At 35.8% G+C, this 19393-nt stretch overlaps 1 protein-coding gene across 1 annotated transcript in view; it reads right to left on the bottom strand.

Moving 5' to 3' along the window:
• Rab3GAP1 (RAB3 GTPase activating protein subunit 1) overlaps nucleotides 1-19340 on the bottom strand; it is a 350147-nt gene extending 330807 nt beyond the window's left edge. The window contains exon 1 of the mRNA XM_089098391.1: nucleotides 19237-19340. Coding sequence (XP_088954517.1) covers nucleotides 19237-19307 — 71 coding nt within the window. The 5' untranslated portion in view covers nucleotides 19308-19340. The remainder of the gene's footprint in view (nucleotides 1-19236) is intronic.
• Nucleotides 19341-19393: the final 53 nt, after the last annotated feature.

The raw sequence follows: 19393 nt of genomic DNA, 5'->3' as shown, positions 1-19393 counted from the left end.
GTCATTGTTATTGTGAAGGCAAAATGCGCCCACTTTGCGCTGAATTTTTTTGACATGCGTAAAATCGGCGCAATGCGCCAATTTGAAAAACTCAAAGCGCAGTCAACTCAAAAAAGCGCCCTGGTGAGCATTATTGTCATATGCTTTTCATTTCAGTCAATTGTAATTTTAGCCAAAGTAGAACACCGTAATCCTTAGATAAGTTTATTGGCAAGTTTGTACTTGTGCTTTGTGTAAAGACTATTTTGTGTTTAATAAAAGATTAAGATTTCTTTTGAGGCCGAAGAATTGGTTATTGTGTTTAAGGAAAAATATTAACAAAAATAAGTTCAGCGTGTCTTTAACAATAACATGCAGAGACAGATCTAGGGAGTGGTTTTAAGGGCACATGCCCCCGCCCTAGAAGGTCAAAAATTGCAATAACTACGAAGATGGAAGGGCGAATAATAACCATAAAAGAGCCCAAGTTTTGTTGGTTTCTACTCCCCCAGAGAGAGGTTCTGTATCTATCCCTACAAACGAGGACGTCGGTAAAAGGATGGGTTCTAGACTAAATCAGCCCTCCCTCTATTAAAAAATAAATCTTGACTAAATGTTATCACTTTTCAAGCGCTTTAGCAAGAAAGGTTATGAAAGTGAATGCATTACTCAACAGTAAAGGTATCAGCTCGATTCAGGTATGATCAGCTTGATCAGGTTGAAGCATCAGCTTGATTCGGTAGGAAGATCAGCATAGTGAGACTCACAAGACTAAGAAATATTGTTGAGGAAAACAGTGCAATCTTAGGAAAGGGAAATGATTTTTATACTGAAATTAACATCTGAGAAATGTCTGAGTTATACTATCCTTTTTGTCCCGATTTTGCGCTCGATACGAAAGATTTAGTGAGAGCTTCAAAAGAGGAAGAGTAAGGCTCTGGACAGGGTACTGTGAAGGAGGAGCTTGGGTAGCTTCTCCTTTACTAGCGGCTTGATGCTCCGATTATTCTATGAATAGAAATACTTCTTTTCATAGAAAAAACTAAAAAAAACTAAAAACTAAAATTCGAAAAAACTAAAAATATCATCTATTCCTTAGGTTTTCTTACTGGGCTGAGTTTTTTTCAGTCAATACTGCATTTTTCACAAAATGACAATAAAAAAAATGTGAAAAAGAAAAACAAGGATAATTGGAGGATAAAGAACGAAGAAACAAAGAGCCAGTGAAAGAAAAGGATGAATAAATACGCAAAACGAGGCCTCCACTTGACCGTCCTGAGTGCACAAAATTGAATCAAGACTAAAAATAAACGTTTTACGGACAAAATAAAAACAAACATTAAACTAAATGAGGCCCTTTCGAAACGACAGTGGAAGGGTAACTGAATAACAACATCAAACATTGAATGGATATTCACACCTGGGAAGTTATTTTGTGTCAAGATTTTTTGAACACTAATCAATTATATTATCAACAATCTATTGCAAAATAGCAATTTGGTAATAAACATTATTTGAAGGGTCAGAATTTATAAGTTCATTATAAACGAAGCTTAGATAAGTTTCACCAGTATCTTTATTAAAGGCAACTTTTTTGTGTATATATTTCTTGATTTCAACTGCCTCCATGAAAACTTGCAAAATACCTTTAAAGAGGGCAAAAATGGAAGTGATGGAAAATAAAATGGCGAGGGTTATAATAAACGTGTTGAGCCACGGCGAAACCAAAACTCTCAGGGCTTTGGCGTAGCTCCATGGCTTGGTCTATTGGTGATTAGTGTTCCAATAACAACCCTCTTAATTTTCGGTGAGTCCTCCTAATGCAGAAACAACAACATGGGATTCTAAACGCACCACTACCGGTTGGGCTAGTTTTATCCTCCGCGCAGTTGAAAAATCTCTGTACTTTAGTTAGACCCTTAAATGCGATTTGAGGATATATATTTTTCTTAATTCTTCCTAGTTATCAACTTGGGGGAAGTAATGAAAGGCTTGAGAGCCATGGCTAATTAGAGTATATCCAAGACAGATTGTCTCTGTGAGAGGCAAAGCTGGCAGAGCTTTTTCAGAGTTTTACAAAAATGATTCTTTTCCCTTCTTAATGATCACGCCTATCACCCATTCTAGGGCAGAACTAAGGTAAATAGGTATACAGCAAGGGTAATTCAAATATTCTATAGCTTCTCTGAGCCATTTTAGAGGCGATTGGAAACCCCAAAACATGATTCAAAGATTTACGACCGACCATGTCCACAGGACTTGCAAGCAAGGGGCCGACTAAGATCGTTCATATTTTATGAGCTTTGCCTTCTCAATATTTAAAAATAGGGTAAAAAAAAAAGTGAAATTTTTTGTCGCCCATTAATTAGATACTTTCAGTTGAGCATTGGGGTGTCTCATCTTTTCTTCTTCACATCTTTTGTCATGATAAGCCAGTGTGGTCTTAGAAAATACTTAATACACTTCCCAAAAGTTAACAATGCATAAGAATAAAACAGTTATGATTAAAACTAGTTTTTATCGCCTATTTTAAATAGTCCTTAAAACTGCAAAAAAGAAAAAGAAAAAAAAGTACTTACCCTGGAAGAACATGGCCATGCCAATATCTGTACCGAAACTCAAACACAATTTCCTGCCAAACGTAAGCCATAGGAGTAACAAATGTACTCGAGTGAATAAAATAGAACAGGGCTTGCGATATCCTCCATGTCATAAATGAAGGATGTCACGCTTACACTTAAAGTAGTACGGGGCGTAAAGGTGTAATGGGGCTAAAGCCCCCTTAAGGGTATAAAATTCTTTTTCCTCCATAACTTCAGCAGGTGATTCTCCAAGAATTGTTTTCGCAACTTCTCTCTGATCTTCTCTGAAAGTGTTTATATCCAGCATACCCTCAGATAAGTATATTTCCTAAAGCAAACGTATACAACCTTATACGAACATGAAAAAAGGCACTTACCCTGGAAGAAGGTGTCGATGCAAATATCTGTACCGAAACTCAGACACAATTTCCTGCCAAACATAAGGCTTGGGAGCACGATATGCAGTATAATGGATAAAATAAAACAGGGCTTGTGATATCATTCGTGTCACAAATGAAGGATATACACTTAAAGTATTATGGGACGTAAAGCTGTGATGGGGCTAAAACACACTTAAGCGTCTAAAATTCTTTGTCCTCTAGAACTTCAAAAGATTACTCTCTAATAGTTCTTTTCGCAGCTTTTTGCCAATCTTCTCTGAAAGTGATTATATCACGCATACCCTCAGGAAAGTATATTTCCTAAAGCGAACGTATACAACGCTGTAGCGTTGCCTATAGTAAAGGCCATACGGCTCCAATGTTTTATTATTATTATTTATTATTATTATTATTTCCAGAGGCACTTCATATGGAAGGGGTTGTCGTAGAAACTTCAAATGATTGGAATGATTTCAAATCATTCGATGGGAAATCGAGTGTTATAGTGTCCTTTTTATAGTCGAAAATGATTGGAGGGCAACTAGCCCCCCCCCACGCCCACCAATCCCCCAAACACATCCAAACAAAAATTTTAGATAGCCATTTTGTTCAGCATAGTTGATTTCCCGATAGAAAATATATTTTTGAGGAGGATACTCCCCCACAATCCTCAGGGCAATGGTTTTAAGTTATGCCCTGAGAGCATATAAGGTTTTTATAGAAGGCGTTGTCGTAGAAACTTCAAAACAGGCTCATTCGATTGGAAATTAAAGAGCTAGTGCCCTTTTTAATAATCGAAAGTGATTGGAGTGTAACTAGACCCCCTCCCCCCCCCCACGCCCATCATTTCCCCAAACACATCCAATCAAAATTTTGAGATAGCCATTTTGTTCAGCGTAGTTGATTTCCAGATAGAAAATATATTTTTGAGGATGTAAGGTTTGGCATGTAAGGATTTTATAGAAGGCGTTGTCGTAGAAACTTCAAAACAGGCTCATTCGATTGGAAATTAAAGAGCTAGTGCCCTTTTTAATAGTCGAAAGTGATTGGAGTGTAACTAGCCCCCCTCCCCCACCCACGCCCCTGATTTCCCCCCACATAGCCAATCAAAATTTTCAGATAGTCATTTTGTTCATCGTAGTTGATTTACAGATTGAAAATATTTTTTTAAGGAGGACACTCACCCACAACCCTCAGGGCAATGGTTTTAAGTTATGCCCTGGGGCATATAAGGTTTTTATAGAAGACGTTGTCGTAGAAACTTCAAAAAAGGCTCATTTGATTGGAAATTCAAAAAGCTAGTGCCCTTTTTAATAGTCGAAAGTTTTTGGTGTGCAACTCGCCCCCCCCCCCCCCACGCCCATCATTTTCCCAAACACATCCAATCAAAATTTTGAGATAGCCATTTTGTTCAGCGTAGTTGATTTCCAGATAGAAAATATGTTTGTGAAGAGGAAACTCCCCCAAAACCCTCAGGACAGGTTTTAAGTAGTGTCCTGGGGGAATATAAGGTATTTACAGAAGGTGTTGTCGTAGAAACTTCAAAAACGGCTCACTTAACTGGAAATTCAAAGGGCTAGTTCCCTTTTAAATAGTCAAAAATGATTGAAGGGCAACTAGCCCCCCCCCCCCATCCCCATCATTCCCCCAAACAAACTCAAACCACATTTTGAGATTGCTATTTTGTTAAGCGCAGTTGATTTTCACATATAAAATATGTTTTTCAGGAGGATAATCCCCCAAAACCCTCAGGCCAAGGGTTTTAAGTTATGACCTGGGGGCAGATAAGGTTTTTATAGAAGGAGTTATCATAGAAACTTCAAAAAAGGCTCATTCGATTGGAAATTCAAAGGGATAGTGCCCTTTTTAATAATCAAAAGTGATTGGAGGGCAACTAGTCCCCCTCCCTACGCCCATCATTCCCCCAAACACATCCAATCAAAATTTTGAAATAGCCAATTCTGTTCAGCATAGTTGATTCCCAGATTGAAAATATATTCTTGAGGAGGACACTCTCTCACAACCCACAGGGCAAGGGTTTTAAGTTATGCCTTGGGGGCATATAAGGTTTTTATAGAAGGCGTTGTTGTAGAAACTTTAAAACAGGCTCATTCGATTATAAATTAAAGGGCTAGTGCCCTTTTTAATAGTCAAAAGTTATTGGAGGGCAACTGCCCCCCCCCACGCCCATCATTTCCCCAAACACATCCAATCAAACTTTTGAGATAGCCATTTTGTTCAGCATAGTTGATTTCCAGATAGAAAATATGTTTTTGAGGAGGACACTTCCCCCACAACCCTCGGGGCAAGGGTTGTAAGTTACGCCCTGGGGCCATATATGATTTTTATAGAAGGCGTTGTCGTAGAAACTTCAAAACAGGCACATTCGACTTGAAATTCAAAGGGCTAGTGCCCTTTTTAATGGTCGAAGATGAATGGAGGGTAACTAGCCCCGCACGCCCATCCGTCCACCAACACACCCACAATCAAATTTCGGGGTAGCCATTTTGTTCACCATTGTTGTTTTTCAGATAGAGAATATGTTTTTGAGGAGGAAAATCCCCCACAGCCCTCGGGGCAAGGGTTTTATGTTCTATCCTGGGGGCATATAAGGTTTTTATAGAAGGCAGTGTCGTAGAAACTTCAAAAAAGGCTCATTCGATTGGAAATTCTGAGGGCTAGTGCCCTTTTTAATAGTCAAAAGTGATTGGAAGGCAACTAACCCCCTCTCATGCCCACCTTTTCCCCAAACATATCCAATTAAAATTTTGAGACAGCCATTTTATTAAACGTAGTTTTAAGTTCTGGAAATTAGGTCTTTAGGGATGACAACTCCCCCAAAGCCCTCAGGGGAAGGGTTGTAATTTAAGGATACTCCGAATCCTTCATATTATTTCTTATGGAAGGGATGCTCGTATAAACTTTAGAGAGGGCTCATTTGATTGAAAATTGAAAGTTCTTGTTTCACATTTTAAGATTCAAAAGAGATTGAAGGTCAACTAGCCCCTCTTCCTCCTCCACGCCCTAAATGCATCAGATTTTGAGATAGACATTTTGTTAAAATAGTTCGAAGTTCTGATAACAAAAAACTCCGTTGTCGACACAGCCCACCAGGGCCCAGGGGTAGACGTTGTAAGTTATGCCCTGGGGCATAAATTATTTAGGGGGGTTTATAACTTACGGGAAGGGGTTTTGTATGGGAAGAACACATAGGAAATCTATTATAATTATCCAATTATAAGGTTAAAATACATACTCTGTGATAGATGCAAAATTGCTTTGGTACACAAATTCCTATTAAGGTCAATTCCAAACAGTCGTGATCCCTTTGTGTCAGCAAGTGAAATGTTCTAAACCCCCTTATTGGAGCTATGTTTTCAATCCATTCATTGTTTTCAATCGCTGTCCACAAGTTATGCAAGCTGTCTATTGTTCATATATAAGGTTTTTATCAAAGAGGTAATCGTATAGACTTTGAAAAAAGCCCCCTTCGATTTAAATTGAAAGTTCTAGATCCGTTTTTTAAAGTCAAGAATAATCGGACAGTAAACACCCCCCCCCCCTCATGCCATAAAAACTTGAAACTTTTTGCAATAAAAAAACGAACAAAAATTAATTTAAAAAAAACTTTCCGAAAAATAAGTTTCTCAATCAAAAGTAAAGGTAATTTTAAAACAAAGATAAGGAGATATAAATACCTTATAAAATGTAAAAATAACACCACCATCCACGACTATTAACGAATAAATGAAGCTCAATTCGAGAAGAAATTAAATAAACAATCATAGCAAAAAACATAATGCAAATAACATCATAAATAAATGTAGAGAATTTAAGGTGATTGATGCTTTAGTTGAAATTTCAATTCAAGATTAAAACGAAAAAAAAATATTTTCCTATTAAAGTATAAATGAAGTATAAACATACAATATATATTAATGTAAATGAATAAATAAATCTTAAAACAAGTGAAACTTAAATTTAATATGCAAATCAAGTTTGAATCGAATAAAAATAACTACAAACAAGAGTTTGGGTATTGCGCCACTGCAGAAGCCTAAAACCTACTGCGTCATTGGCGCTTTACTGAGAACGAATTATATTACAAATGTTTTCTTTTGTACTTAATATTTAAAATAAATATCAAAATTACAGTAAAATTTTGAATTGATGAGCTTTTAGCAATTAATATCATTATGCATCAAATATTCAGTTTAATTTATTAGTTCTTTTCAAGATTGGTCAAGACAAATATAGTTTCACTACAAGCAAAATTTGGATATTGCCCCCTTCTTTAACTGTAAAAACCTAAAGCCTTCTGCGTCATTGGTGCTTCACTGAAAACGAATTACTCGTATATTACAAATTTATTATTTCCCAGTTCTTACAGCATTGAAAATGAAAATAAAAATTACAGTGAAAAAAAATCTTGAACTGAAGGATCTTTCAACAATTAATATCATTGTATATCTAATATTCAATTTTATTTTTTTTATAATTTCCAAGACTGTTCAAGACTCATATAGTTTTGCCATTTTTTTTTTAACTCTGCCATTTTTTGTAACTAATCATGTTAGTTTGTTATGAAAACATTCTATGGCTTCTAGGCATTTCTATTTGAGCGGAAAACTGCACCTCAAACTTTGTGGAACATAAATTTTCTTGCATGAAACACCAAAATATAATAAAATGTCAAGTTTCGGAGTGTTCCTCCACTCGCAAGCAATGTGCCATGGGTATTTTGGAATCTGCCTAGTTAGTATAGAGGTTGGAGGGTAGGCTAAGTTTCGTAGAAGCCCCATTCCGTCGTGGTCTTTTTAAATTTTTCACCTGGTATCCGGACTATCATATATTCTACCAAGAATACAACTATCTCAAATCAGTATCAATAAATAAATGAAACCCATAACGAACAAAAATTGAAATAAATATTAGAGTCAAACTCAAAACGAGCATAAATTAATGTGAGTAGGGTTCAAAACCCCTATGCTTTCTAAAAGCCAGAATATAATTTGTACTTTACTGAAAAAAAATTTAAATGAGTTTACTGAAAAAAAATGTGTATTATGTTTTTCTTTCCCTATTCTATTCTATTTTTTTTTTTTTTTTTCTGTCTGAATATATAAGGGCTTAAGTTCGACGGAGGAAAATCGTCCTGTTATGAAAGAGGTGCATTTTACATGGCCGTTATAAAATCAGAACGTGGTATCTATGCAGGCAGGATGATTTTTGAGTATCTCTACTTATTCTGTAAACTATTCTAAGGCGTTGGAAATTGCTCAAAGACAAGTCTACATCTGTTATAATCTACGTAAGCAATAATCCTTTCCGTAATTTTGGTTTGAGTTTGATTTTATTTTAAGATTAAATGCATAATAATTACATATATTATTGGTTAAATAAAATGATCCCTTTGCCAGGAATCCTTGTCGTTTAAAACTTGCTGTATTTTGTTTCATTTTGCATGCAATTTAATTGCCCTTTTTATTTGATAGTTTTTTCCTAAAAGTATTTAAAAATAAACTTATTCCTACCAAAAAAAAAAATTCCTGAAATATATTTCCTGTCACCCAACCACCATTGATATTTCGGCGTTTGCCCCCCCCCCCCAGAAAATTTTCTACCGGCGCCCTTGGAAGGTATGGTTCTGAAGCCTGGGCCCTCGGAAAAACGGAGGAAGATTTGAAGATTGAGAAATTACAAACAAGTTGTTTTGATTACCTAGCAGACTTATCGTATCTCAAACAACAAGCTCTAAGATGAATAAGATTCAACCCCACTTTCTAGGGCAATAACGAGAGAAAGATTGATATAGCTAGGACACGTTGTGGGGATGAAGAATGGGAAATTACCAAAGATAGTCCTTGTCAGTCAATCGTCTATGGCCAAACGAAAAGCAGGTCGTCCCCAAATGGGATGGGAGAATCTTGTAAGGAAAGATTGAAGGGAAATGGGAAATTCTTGGAATGGTGAAAGTAGGTAGGTTTTGAATAGATTGGGATAGGGAAGGAGCGTGCGTAGCTGTGTTGGCATCAGGCGGCTTGGTACTGCAGTGAGGTATTAGTATTAGTAGTAGTAGTTTTAGAAGGTTTAGGGGCATTAGCCCCACTTCTGTCTATTGTAATTTTTTTTCGTTTTAAGTCTGATTTCCTTATTCATTTCAATTTCTATGTTTTTCGAGGTTCATTTATTCACGGAATTTAATTTCTGTTCGTTCCAAGTTAATTATCCTGTGGCTCTATTTCTTCTCCTCTTTGATTTAATATGAATCTTTACTTTTCTTTGAAAAGCTTGTTTTATAGAAAATAATTTTTTTAAAATAATTGCAGAAAAGTGCGAAATAGAACAAAAAAGAAAATTGCATATCTCTACAGTTTGTCCCTTTTTTTATCATAAAATTTTTAAGACAGAATGCAAAAATGTAATATAAAACCAGTTTTTCGCACTTTAATGTTGTAGTTGTTTATTAGCTTGGTTTATTTGAATGTTTTTTTTTTCTTTTTTTTTCGTTTTTTTTTTATTGCGGTTCTCGAATGTGGTGCCGAAATATCAAGGCTTTGGTAGTTTGTTTTATTCACTTGCTTAGTTAAAAAGCGTCACCCACTACCTTCACATCTCCACGTTTTTATTTCATTTCTTCACGTTGTCACGAAAAAAAATTCAACTTTTTCTATACAGCCTTTATAATCATAGCGAATGAAAAAGTCCTGGATTTTGTTTTGTTTTTCTCTTGGGAAAGAAGATGTTAACACAAAGAATATAATATAAATGTTATTGCATGTTGTATCCCTTATTTAGAACTGAGACAAATTATACCCAAGAGGCATTATTGGGCGTCGGATACAATTTATATCTAACTTTTTTTTATTTTATCAAAATGTTCCAAAACACTAAATACTACAAGCGAGCTGAATTATTGGTGATAATCAGAGCCCGGATTTATATGTGATAAAAATGATAAAATATATATACATATATGTAATTATTTATTGGACAAAATGTAAGTAAAAAGGCAGAACACGTCAACGCAATATGTAGACTTGTCAGTCAATCGTCTAGGGCCAAACGAAAAGCAGTTCGTCCCTAAATGGGATGGGAGAATGTTGTAAGGAAAAATTTAAGGGAAATGGGAACTCCTCAGAATGGTGTAAGTAGGTACGTTTTGAATAGATTGGGATAGAGGAGGAGCGTGCTTTGCTGTTTAGGCATCAGAAGGCTTGGTACTGCAGTGAGGTATTAGTATTAGTAGTAGTAGTAGTTTTAGAAGGTTGTATCCCTTATTTAGAACTGAGACAGATTATACCCAAGAGGATTTATATGTGATAAAAATGATAAAATATATATACATATATGTAATTATTTATTGGACAAAATGTAAGTAAAAAGGCAGAACACGTCAACGCAATATGTAGACTTGTCAGTCAATCGTCTAGGGCCAAACGAAAAGCAGTTCGTCCCTAAATGGGATGGGAGAATGTTGTAAGGAAAAATTTAAGGGAAATGGGTAATTACAATAGGTAAGTAAAAAGGCAGAATACGTCAACGTGATATGTAGACGGGATTTCAAGTAGAAATATGGTATTTTCATTAGGGGATTTTGTAAGCATAACGCCTATTATTGCTATGAAATTAAAAAGTTGTTATTTCTATATGACGCTATCAAAAATTAATTATCTAATTTGAAAGACTAAGAGAAACAAGATGTTGAATGACGGCATGACAAGCGAGTCTATTCTGGCTGCAAACCAGGCGTATTTAATGACGTCACCTCATGCACATAAATGACGTCACCTAATGCATATAAGCGATAGTTTCAGGTAATTTTACTATTAGTATTTTATATACCACAGAGCAAACAAGATATCATGTCAACTGAACTTCATAAAGAAATAACAAATTTTGGGAAGAAAAGATATATAAGGCTGCCTGTTGAAGAGAAAAGCACAGTAGTGAAGAAAAAGAATGTCTCTGATTCTACTAGACATTCCAAATTGGAACCTGAGGTTAAAAAGTTGCCTATGGGGAATGACAATTCAGCTCGGATGGACAAAAAGACCAACAACTTTTCAAAAATTAAAAAGATGGCTGGTAGTAAACGGATTGATTCATTCGAAAAGCTTTACAATGAGCTAGTAACAATTGCCAATACACTAGCACAATTGTACAGAACCTCAGAAATGAAGAAAGCAGTAAGAGCAAGATGGGAAGTAATGAATTGTATCCGATGCACAAACTCACTTATGGAAAAATTAAAAATATACCAAAGCCAAACTGGGAGAATGAATTTAGATGGAATTTTATCCAGTTTTTACTATCAAATGGTCAAAATAAGTTCAACCATGACATACTTGGAAAAAGAAGTGAAAGGGAAGCAACAGATAGAACACAAAACAACGGAAAACTTATCTCAGTCTGAGAAAGCGTGGCTTGATTCTAAGAAAGTTGTTGAAACTAGGAGGAAAAGAGTTAGCAAAGAGGTTCAGCAAAAGGATTGCCTTGAGACAGAAACCATGTTGCCAGATAAGAAGAATTCAGATAATTTTTCTGCTGATTGCGTGAATCCCATATTTTTTGCAAATGCAGTCCCTGATATTGAACACTGCTTTACAAATGTTTCGGACATGGAACGTATCAAGAACGATATAATTAAAGAAAAACCAAATGAAGCCACGGAAACAGAGAGTTCTGATGAAGCCAAGAAAAAAAAACGATGGAAATAAAAAACGAAGAAGAAATGTTGCAGCAAAAACAAGGCAAAATCCTGTACAAAGCTCATCATCAGATAGTTGGTGGAGGCGTGGTCCGAACCCCAACTCAGAAAAAGATCCTCCTTCCTCCTTCCTTCCTCCTATAAAAGGTGGCGGAGCCAACACTTCAGATGCAGAGAACTATGTAAAAATAGATGCTGCTACAAAAAAAGACAGTTTAAATAAGAAGTCAATCGTCGACGACCGAAACAAAGTCGCAGATACCAATGTGTTTGTGCAACAGCACAGAAGAGGGGCAAACTATAAAAGTAAGAGCCGTGTTCTGAAAGATTTTACAGAATTACGCCAAAATGACTGGTTTTTTGTTCAGATGTTTTACTGAAACCGTACAAAGAAACGGGCCAGTTTGACCAATCTTCTTCTGAAAGATAATGAAGTTGGAGTTGTGTGTATTTTTACGTTAGGTTAGGATAGGTTACGTTAGGTTACGTTATGATAGATTACATTACGTTAGGATAGGTTACGTTAAATTAGGTTTTGTTAGTCCACGTTAGGCTACGTTAGGTTAAGCAATGTTGGGATAGATTACGTTAGGTTAGGCTAGTGCTATTACACTTGTAACACTTGTCAGTGTTATTTTTGTCGTTGGTTGCCTTGTGTATTTCGAAAGAGCTCTGTTTGAAAAATGTATTTTGATGTTTTTAGTTATGCTATTTCAGTATTCTGGTCCCAGAGCTAATGTAATTAGGCAGCTAAGAGCGCCAGATGGAAACAAAAGGTTTTAAAAAGGAATATTTTCAAAACTTCCACGAAAAACGTGATGGTGCTGATGACAGGAGCACGTCTCCAGAACGAAACTTTGTGGGATGAATTAGTTCCAATTAAATTTATGTTATTTGATTTTTGTTAAAGTGTGTTTAATAAATGTACAAAGAACCCAAATGTTGTAACTTATACAAATAATGATTGGTAGAAACAGCAAGACTCATAAGAGTAAGAAGGTAAGATGTCAGATACCTGAAAGAAGCAAGCTTCTAGGTAAAACTAAAGTCAGTTCTCTGGTGCCTAGGGTGGGCCCCTTAGCAGTGGCGACAATTCACGAAAATTTAGGTTAGGGCACAAAAATGTTCAAAATCAAGGGATGGGAAATTAATTTTTTTTAAAGTTTTTCAGTGAAAAAAAGAAAAGAAAAAATAACTTTTAATGAAAATAACGAAAAAAGGTACTTTTCGAAAACTGTGCGGAGGGAGGCAAATAAATCTTGGAGGGTGGTGCCGCCCTCATTCTTCACCGCCAAACTGACACCATTGACTAGGTCTATACCATGACGACAAAGACTATTATAGGTAAAATATTCAAGGGGGGCCGGGCGTAAAAAAATTCCCTCATGTTTCTTTTATCTATAGTAATGCGAAATGGCAACGGAATTTCTGAAAAAGAATTGACTCAACTGGCGTAGCTTGAGATTATCCTTTAATGACTAGTACTTTCTTTGCATAGTAAATTTCTATTCCTTTTTACTTGGTTAACTACAGTTAACATAATTTCTTAACAAAAATCTCTTATATCAGAAAACACTTCGGAAATATAATTCATCGAAGCCCTGTTTTATTCGGAGAGAGCTATTCCAGTTTATTTCTCACCTCCTACAATTTATTAAGAAATGATGTCAACTTTAGTGTTATGATACAGAAAAGTTACCCTTGTCTTCGTGACTCTATTACGAATCCTTCATATCTGAAGAAGAGTCTTTTCACCTGGGGCACTGAAACAGCTGAAGCCCTGAAATTGCTACATCTAGTGCCTTTTATAAGTAATATATTATATAACATATAGCTGGATCTAGTAAAGAACGAGAGTAAAGAACGAATCCTTCATCAGAGGCAACGCCGTAGCGTTGCCTATAGTAAAGGCCATACGGCTCCAATGTTTTATTATTATTATTTATTATTATTTTTTTTTTCCCAGAGGCACTTCATATGGAAGGGGTTGTCGTAGAAACTTCAAAGGGGAATCATTCGATTGGAAATCGAGAGTTCTAGTGCCCTTTTCAATAGTCGAAAGTGATTGGAGGGCAACCCCACGCCCATCATTCCCCCAAACACATCCATTAAAAATTTTGAGATAGCCATTTTGTTCAGCGAAGTTGATTTTCAGATAGAAAACATGTTTTTGAGGAGGACAATCCCCCACAACCCTCAGGGCAAGGGTTTTAAGTTATGCCCTGGGGGCATATACAGTTTTTATAGAAGCCATTGTCGTAGAAACTTTAAAACAGGCTCATTCGATTATAAATTAAAGGCCTAGTGCCCTTTTTAATAGTCGAAAGGGATTGGAGAGCAACTAGCCCCCCCCCACGCCCGTCATTTCCCCAAACACATCCAATCAAACTTTTGAGATAGCCATTTTGTTCAGTGTAGTTGATTTCCAGATAGAAAATATGTTTTTGAGGAGGACACCCCCCACAACCCTCAGGGCAAGGGTTTTAAGTTATTCCCAGGGGGCATATAAGGTTTTTATAGAAGGCGTTGTCATAGAAACTTCAAAAAGGCTCATTCGATTGGAAATGCAAAGGGATAGTGCCCTTTTTAATAATCAAAAGAAATTGGAGGGCAACTAGACCCCCCCACGCCCACCATTCCCCCAAACACATCCAATCAAAATTTTGAGATAGCCATTTTGTTCAGCATAGTTTTTTTCCAAATAGAAAATATATTTTTGAGGAGGATACTCCCCCACAACCCTCAGGGCAAGGGTTTTAAGTTATGCCCTGGGGGCATGTAAGGTTTTTATAGAAGGCGTTGTCGTAGAAACTTCAAAGAAGGCTCATTCGATTGGAAATTCAAAAAGCTAGTGCCCTTTTTAATAGTCGAATGTGATTGGAATGCAACTAGCCCCCCCCCACGCCCCCCCACGCCGATCATTTCCCCAATCACATCCAATCAAATTTTGAGATCGCCATTTTGTTCAGCGTAGTTGATTTCCAGATAGAAATTATGTTTTCGATGAGGACAATCCCCCAGAGCCCTCAGGGCAAGGGTTATAAGTTATACCCTAGGGGCATATAAGGTTTTTATAGAAAGCGTTTTCGTAGAAACTTCAAAAAAGGCTCCTTCGATTGGAAATTAAAAGGGATAGTTCCCTTTTTAATAGTCAAAATTGATTGGTGGGCAACTAGCCCCCCCCCCACTCTCATCATTCCCCCAAACACATCCAATCAAAATTTTGAGATAGCCATTTTGTTCAGCGTACTTGATTTTCAGACAGAAAATAAGTTTTTGAGGAGGACAATCCCCCACAACCCTCAGGGTAAGGGTTTTAAGTTATACCCTGGGGGCATATAAGGTTTTTATAGAAGGAGTTGCCATAGAAACTTCAAAAAGGCTCATTCGATTGGAAATTCAAAGGGATAGTGCCCTTTTTAATAACCAAAAGTGATTGGAGGGCAACTAGACCCCCCCCCCCTACGCCCATCATTCCCCCAAACACATTCAATCGACATCTTGAGATAGCAATTTTTGTTCAGCGTAGTTTATCTCTAGATTGAAAATATATCTATGAAGAGGACACTCCCCCACAGCCCTCTGGGCAAGGGTTTTAATTTATGCCCTGGGGGGATATAAGGTTTTTATAGAAGGCATTGTTGTAGAAACTTTAAAACAGGCTCATTCGATTATAAATTAAAGGGCTAGTGCCCTTTTTTTAGTCGAAAGTGATTGGAGGGCAACTAACCCCCCTCTCACGCCCACTATTTCCCAAAGCACATCCAATCAAAATTTTGAAATAGCCATTTTGTTCAACGTAGTTGAAAGTTATGGACATTAGGTCTTTGAGGATGATAACCCCTAAAGTGATTGGAGGGCAACTAGACCCCCCCCCCCTACGCCCATCATTCCCCCAAACACATCCAATCAAAATTTTGAGATAGCCATTTTTGTTCAGCGTAGTTGATTTCTAGATTGAAAATATATTTTTGAGGAGGACACTCCCCCACAGCCCTCAGGGCAAGGGTTTTAAGTTATGCCCTGGGGGCATATAAGGTTTTTATAGAAGGCATTGTCGTAGAAACTTTAAAACAGGCTTATTCGATTATAAATTAAAGGGCTAGTGCCCTTTTTATTAGTCGAAAGTGATTGGAGGGCAACTAGCCCCCCCCCACGCCCATCATTTCCCCAAAAACATAAAAATAAAACTTTTGAGATAGCAATTTAGTTCAGTGTAGTTGATTTCCAGATAGAAAATATGTTTTTGAGGAGGACACTCCCCCCCAGCCCACAGGGCAAGGGTTTTAAGTTATGTCCAGGGGGCACATAAGATTCTTATAGAAGGCGTTGTCGTAGAAACTTCAAAACAGGCTCTTTCAATTGGAAATTCAAAGGGCTAGTGCCCTTTTAATAGTCAAAAGTGATTGGAGGGCAACTAGCCCCCCCCCACCCACAACTTTCCCCCCCACAAATCCACTCAAAAGTTTGAGATAGCCAGTTTTGGAATCGGAGTTGAATTCCTAAGAGGAAATAGGTTTTTGAGGAGGACAATCCCCCAAAACCCTCAGGGCAAGGGTTTTAAGTTATGCCCGGGGGGAATAAGGTTTTTATAGAAGGCGGTGTCGTAGAAACTTCAAAAAAGGCTCATTCGATTGGAAGTTCCGAGGGCTAGTGCCCTTTGTAATAGGCGAAAGTGATTTGAGGGCAACTAACCCCCCTCTCCCGCCCAACTTTTCCCCAAACACATCCAATCAAAATGTCAAGACAGCCATTCTATTAAGCATAGTTTTAAGTTCTGGAAATTAGGTCCTTGAGGATTAGCACTCCCACAAATCCCTTAGAGCAAGGGCTGTAATTTAACGAATTTCCGAGTCCTTGATAGAATTTCTTATGGAAGGGATGCTCACATAAACTTTAGCGAGGGCTCACTTGATTGAAAATTGAAAGTTCTAGTTCATTTTTTGAGAGTCTAAGGAGATTGAAGGGCAACTAGCCCCTCTACCTCCTCCAAGTACTTAATGCATCAGATAAAAATTTTGAGATAGACATTTTGTTAAAATAGTTCAAAGTTCTGATAACAAAAAACTCCGGTGTCGACACAGCCCACCAGGGCCCAGGGGTAGGCGTTGTACGTTATGCCCTGGGGCATAACTTATTAAGGGGGGTTTATAACTTATGGGAAGGGGATTTGTATGGGAATAACACATAGGAAATCTATTATAATTATCCAATTATAAGGTTAAAATACATACTCTGTGATACATGCAAAATTACTTTGGCACACAAATTCCTATTAAGGTCAATTCCAAAACAGTCGTGATCCCTTTGTGTCAGCAAGTGAAATGGTCTAACCCCCCTTATTGGAGCTATTTTTTCAATTCATTCTTTGTTGTCAATCGCTCTTCACAAGTTATGCAAGCTGTCTGTTGTTCAAATGTAAGGTTTTTATCAAAGAGGTAATCATCTAGACTTTGAAAAAAGCCTCATTTGATTTAAATTGAAAGTTCTAGATCCGTTTTTTAAAGTCAAGAATCATCGGACAGTAAACACCCCCCCCCCCCATGCCATAAAAACTTGAAACTTTTTTCAATAAAAAACTAACAAAAATTAATTAATAAAAACTTTACTAAAAATAATTTTTTAAAATAAAAGTAATGACAATTTTAAAATTAACCTCTTTATATAAAAATACCTTTTAAAATTCAAAATGAAAACGACCAGAAATTACTATTAAAGAATAAATGAAACCCAAAACGAACAGAAATTAAATAAACAATCATAGCAAAAAACATACAACAAGTAATAATATAAATGAATTAATAGATCTTAAAGCCAGTAATGCTTGGATTTAATATGAGATTCAAGCTTAAAACGAAAACAAATATTTTGCTATTAAGGTATAAATGAAACTTAAAACGAACAGAAATTAAATAAACAATCAATGCGAACAAACATACAATATATATTAATGTAAATGAATAAATAAATCTTAAAACGAGTGAAACTTAAATTGAATATGCAAATCAAGTTTGAATCGAATAAAAATAACTATAAACAAGAGTTTGGGTATCGCCTCACTGCAGAAGCCTAAAACCTACTGCGTCATTGGCGCTTTACTGAAAACGAATTATATTACAAATGTTTTCTTTTGTACTTAATATAGAAAATAAATATTAAAATTAAAGTAAAATTTTGAACTGATGAGCTTTTAGCAATTAATATCATTATGCATCAAATATTCAGTTTAATTTATTAGTTCTTTTCAAGATTGGTCAAGACAAATATAGTTTCACTACAAGCAAAATTTGGATACTGCCCCCATCTTTAACTGTAAAAACCTAAAGCATTCTGCGTCATTGGTGCTTCACTGAAAACGAATTAGTCGTATATTACAAATTTATTATTTTCCAGTTCTTACAGCATTGAAAATGAAAATAAAATTACAGTGAAAAAAAAAACTGATGGATCTTTCAACAATTAATATCATTATATATCTAATATTCAATTTGATTTTGTTTATACTTTCCAAGACTGTTCAAGACTCATATAGTTTTGCCATTTTTTTAACTCTACCATTTTTTGTAAATAAAATATCGAGTTTTAGAGTGTTTTACTACCCATAAGCAAGTGTCATTTGTAATTTTCAATCTGGGAATTCAATTTAAAGGGTGGAGGTTAGGTTAATTCTCGGTTAAATTCTAGTCCATTGTCGTCGAGCTCTCTTTTCCGGCACCTGGTGTTTAGACTATCATTCAATATATCAAGCATATAATTACCCCAAATCAGTATCAATAAATAAATGAAACACAAAACGAACAAAAATTAAAATAAATATTAGAGTCAAACTCAAAACGAGCATAAATTACTGTGAGTAGGGCTCAAAACCCTATGCTTTCTAAAAGCCAGAATATAATTTGTACTTTACTGAAAAAAAATTTAAATGAGTTTACTGAAAAAAATGTGCATTGTCAATTTAAGATAAATATGCTGATATTTATTCCCTAAAATCTTAATTAATTTTTGATTTCTTAAAGTTACAAAAGTGAAAATATTTCAAAGAATTGTTTTCAGTAAAGCGCCAATAACGCAGTAGGTTTTAGGCTTCTGCAGTGAGACTATACCCAAACTCTTGTTTGTAGTTATTTTTATTCGATTCAAACTTGATTTGCATATTCAATTGAAGTTTCAATTGTTTTAAGATTTATTTATTCATTTACAATAATATATATTGTATGCTTGTTCGCATTGGTTGTTTATTTAATTTCTGTTCGTTTTAAGTTTCATTTATACTTTAATAGCAAAATATTTGTTTTCGTTTTGAGCTTGATTTTCATATTCAATCTAAGCATTACTCGCTTTAAGATCTATTTATTCATTTATATTATTACTTGTTGTATGTTTTTTGCTATGATTGTTTATTTAATTTCTGTTTGTTTTGGGTTTCATTTATTCTTTAAAAGTAATTTCTGGTCGTTTTGAGTTTGAATTTTAATAGGTATTTGTATCTCCTGAGCTTAAGTTTAAAATGGCATTTACTTTTATTTGAAAAACTTATTTTTCGGAAAGTTTTTTTTAATTAATGAATACAAAAAAAGGCACTTACCCTGGAAGAAGATGTCCATGCAAATATCTGTACCGAAACTCAGACACAATTTCCTGCCAAACATAAGCCATGGGAGCAAGATATGCAGTATAATGGATAAAATAAAACAGGGCTTGCGATATCATTCATGTCACAAATGAAGGATGTACACTTAAAG

Source organism: Artemia sp. Qi Xiang Cuo, chromosome 12 (assembly GCF_049724085.1).
Source record: "Artemia sp. Qi Xiang Cuo chromosome 12, ASM4972408v1, whole genome shotgun sequence".
NCBI lineage: Eukaryota > Metazoa > Arthropoda > Branchiopoda > Anostraca > Artemiidae > Artemia > Artemia sp. Qi Xiang Cuo.
This window is presented reverse-complemented; position numbering and strand designations above follow the sequence as displayed.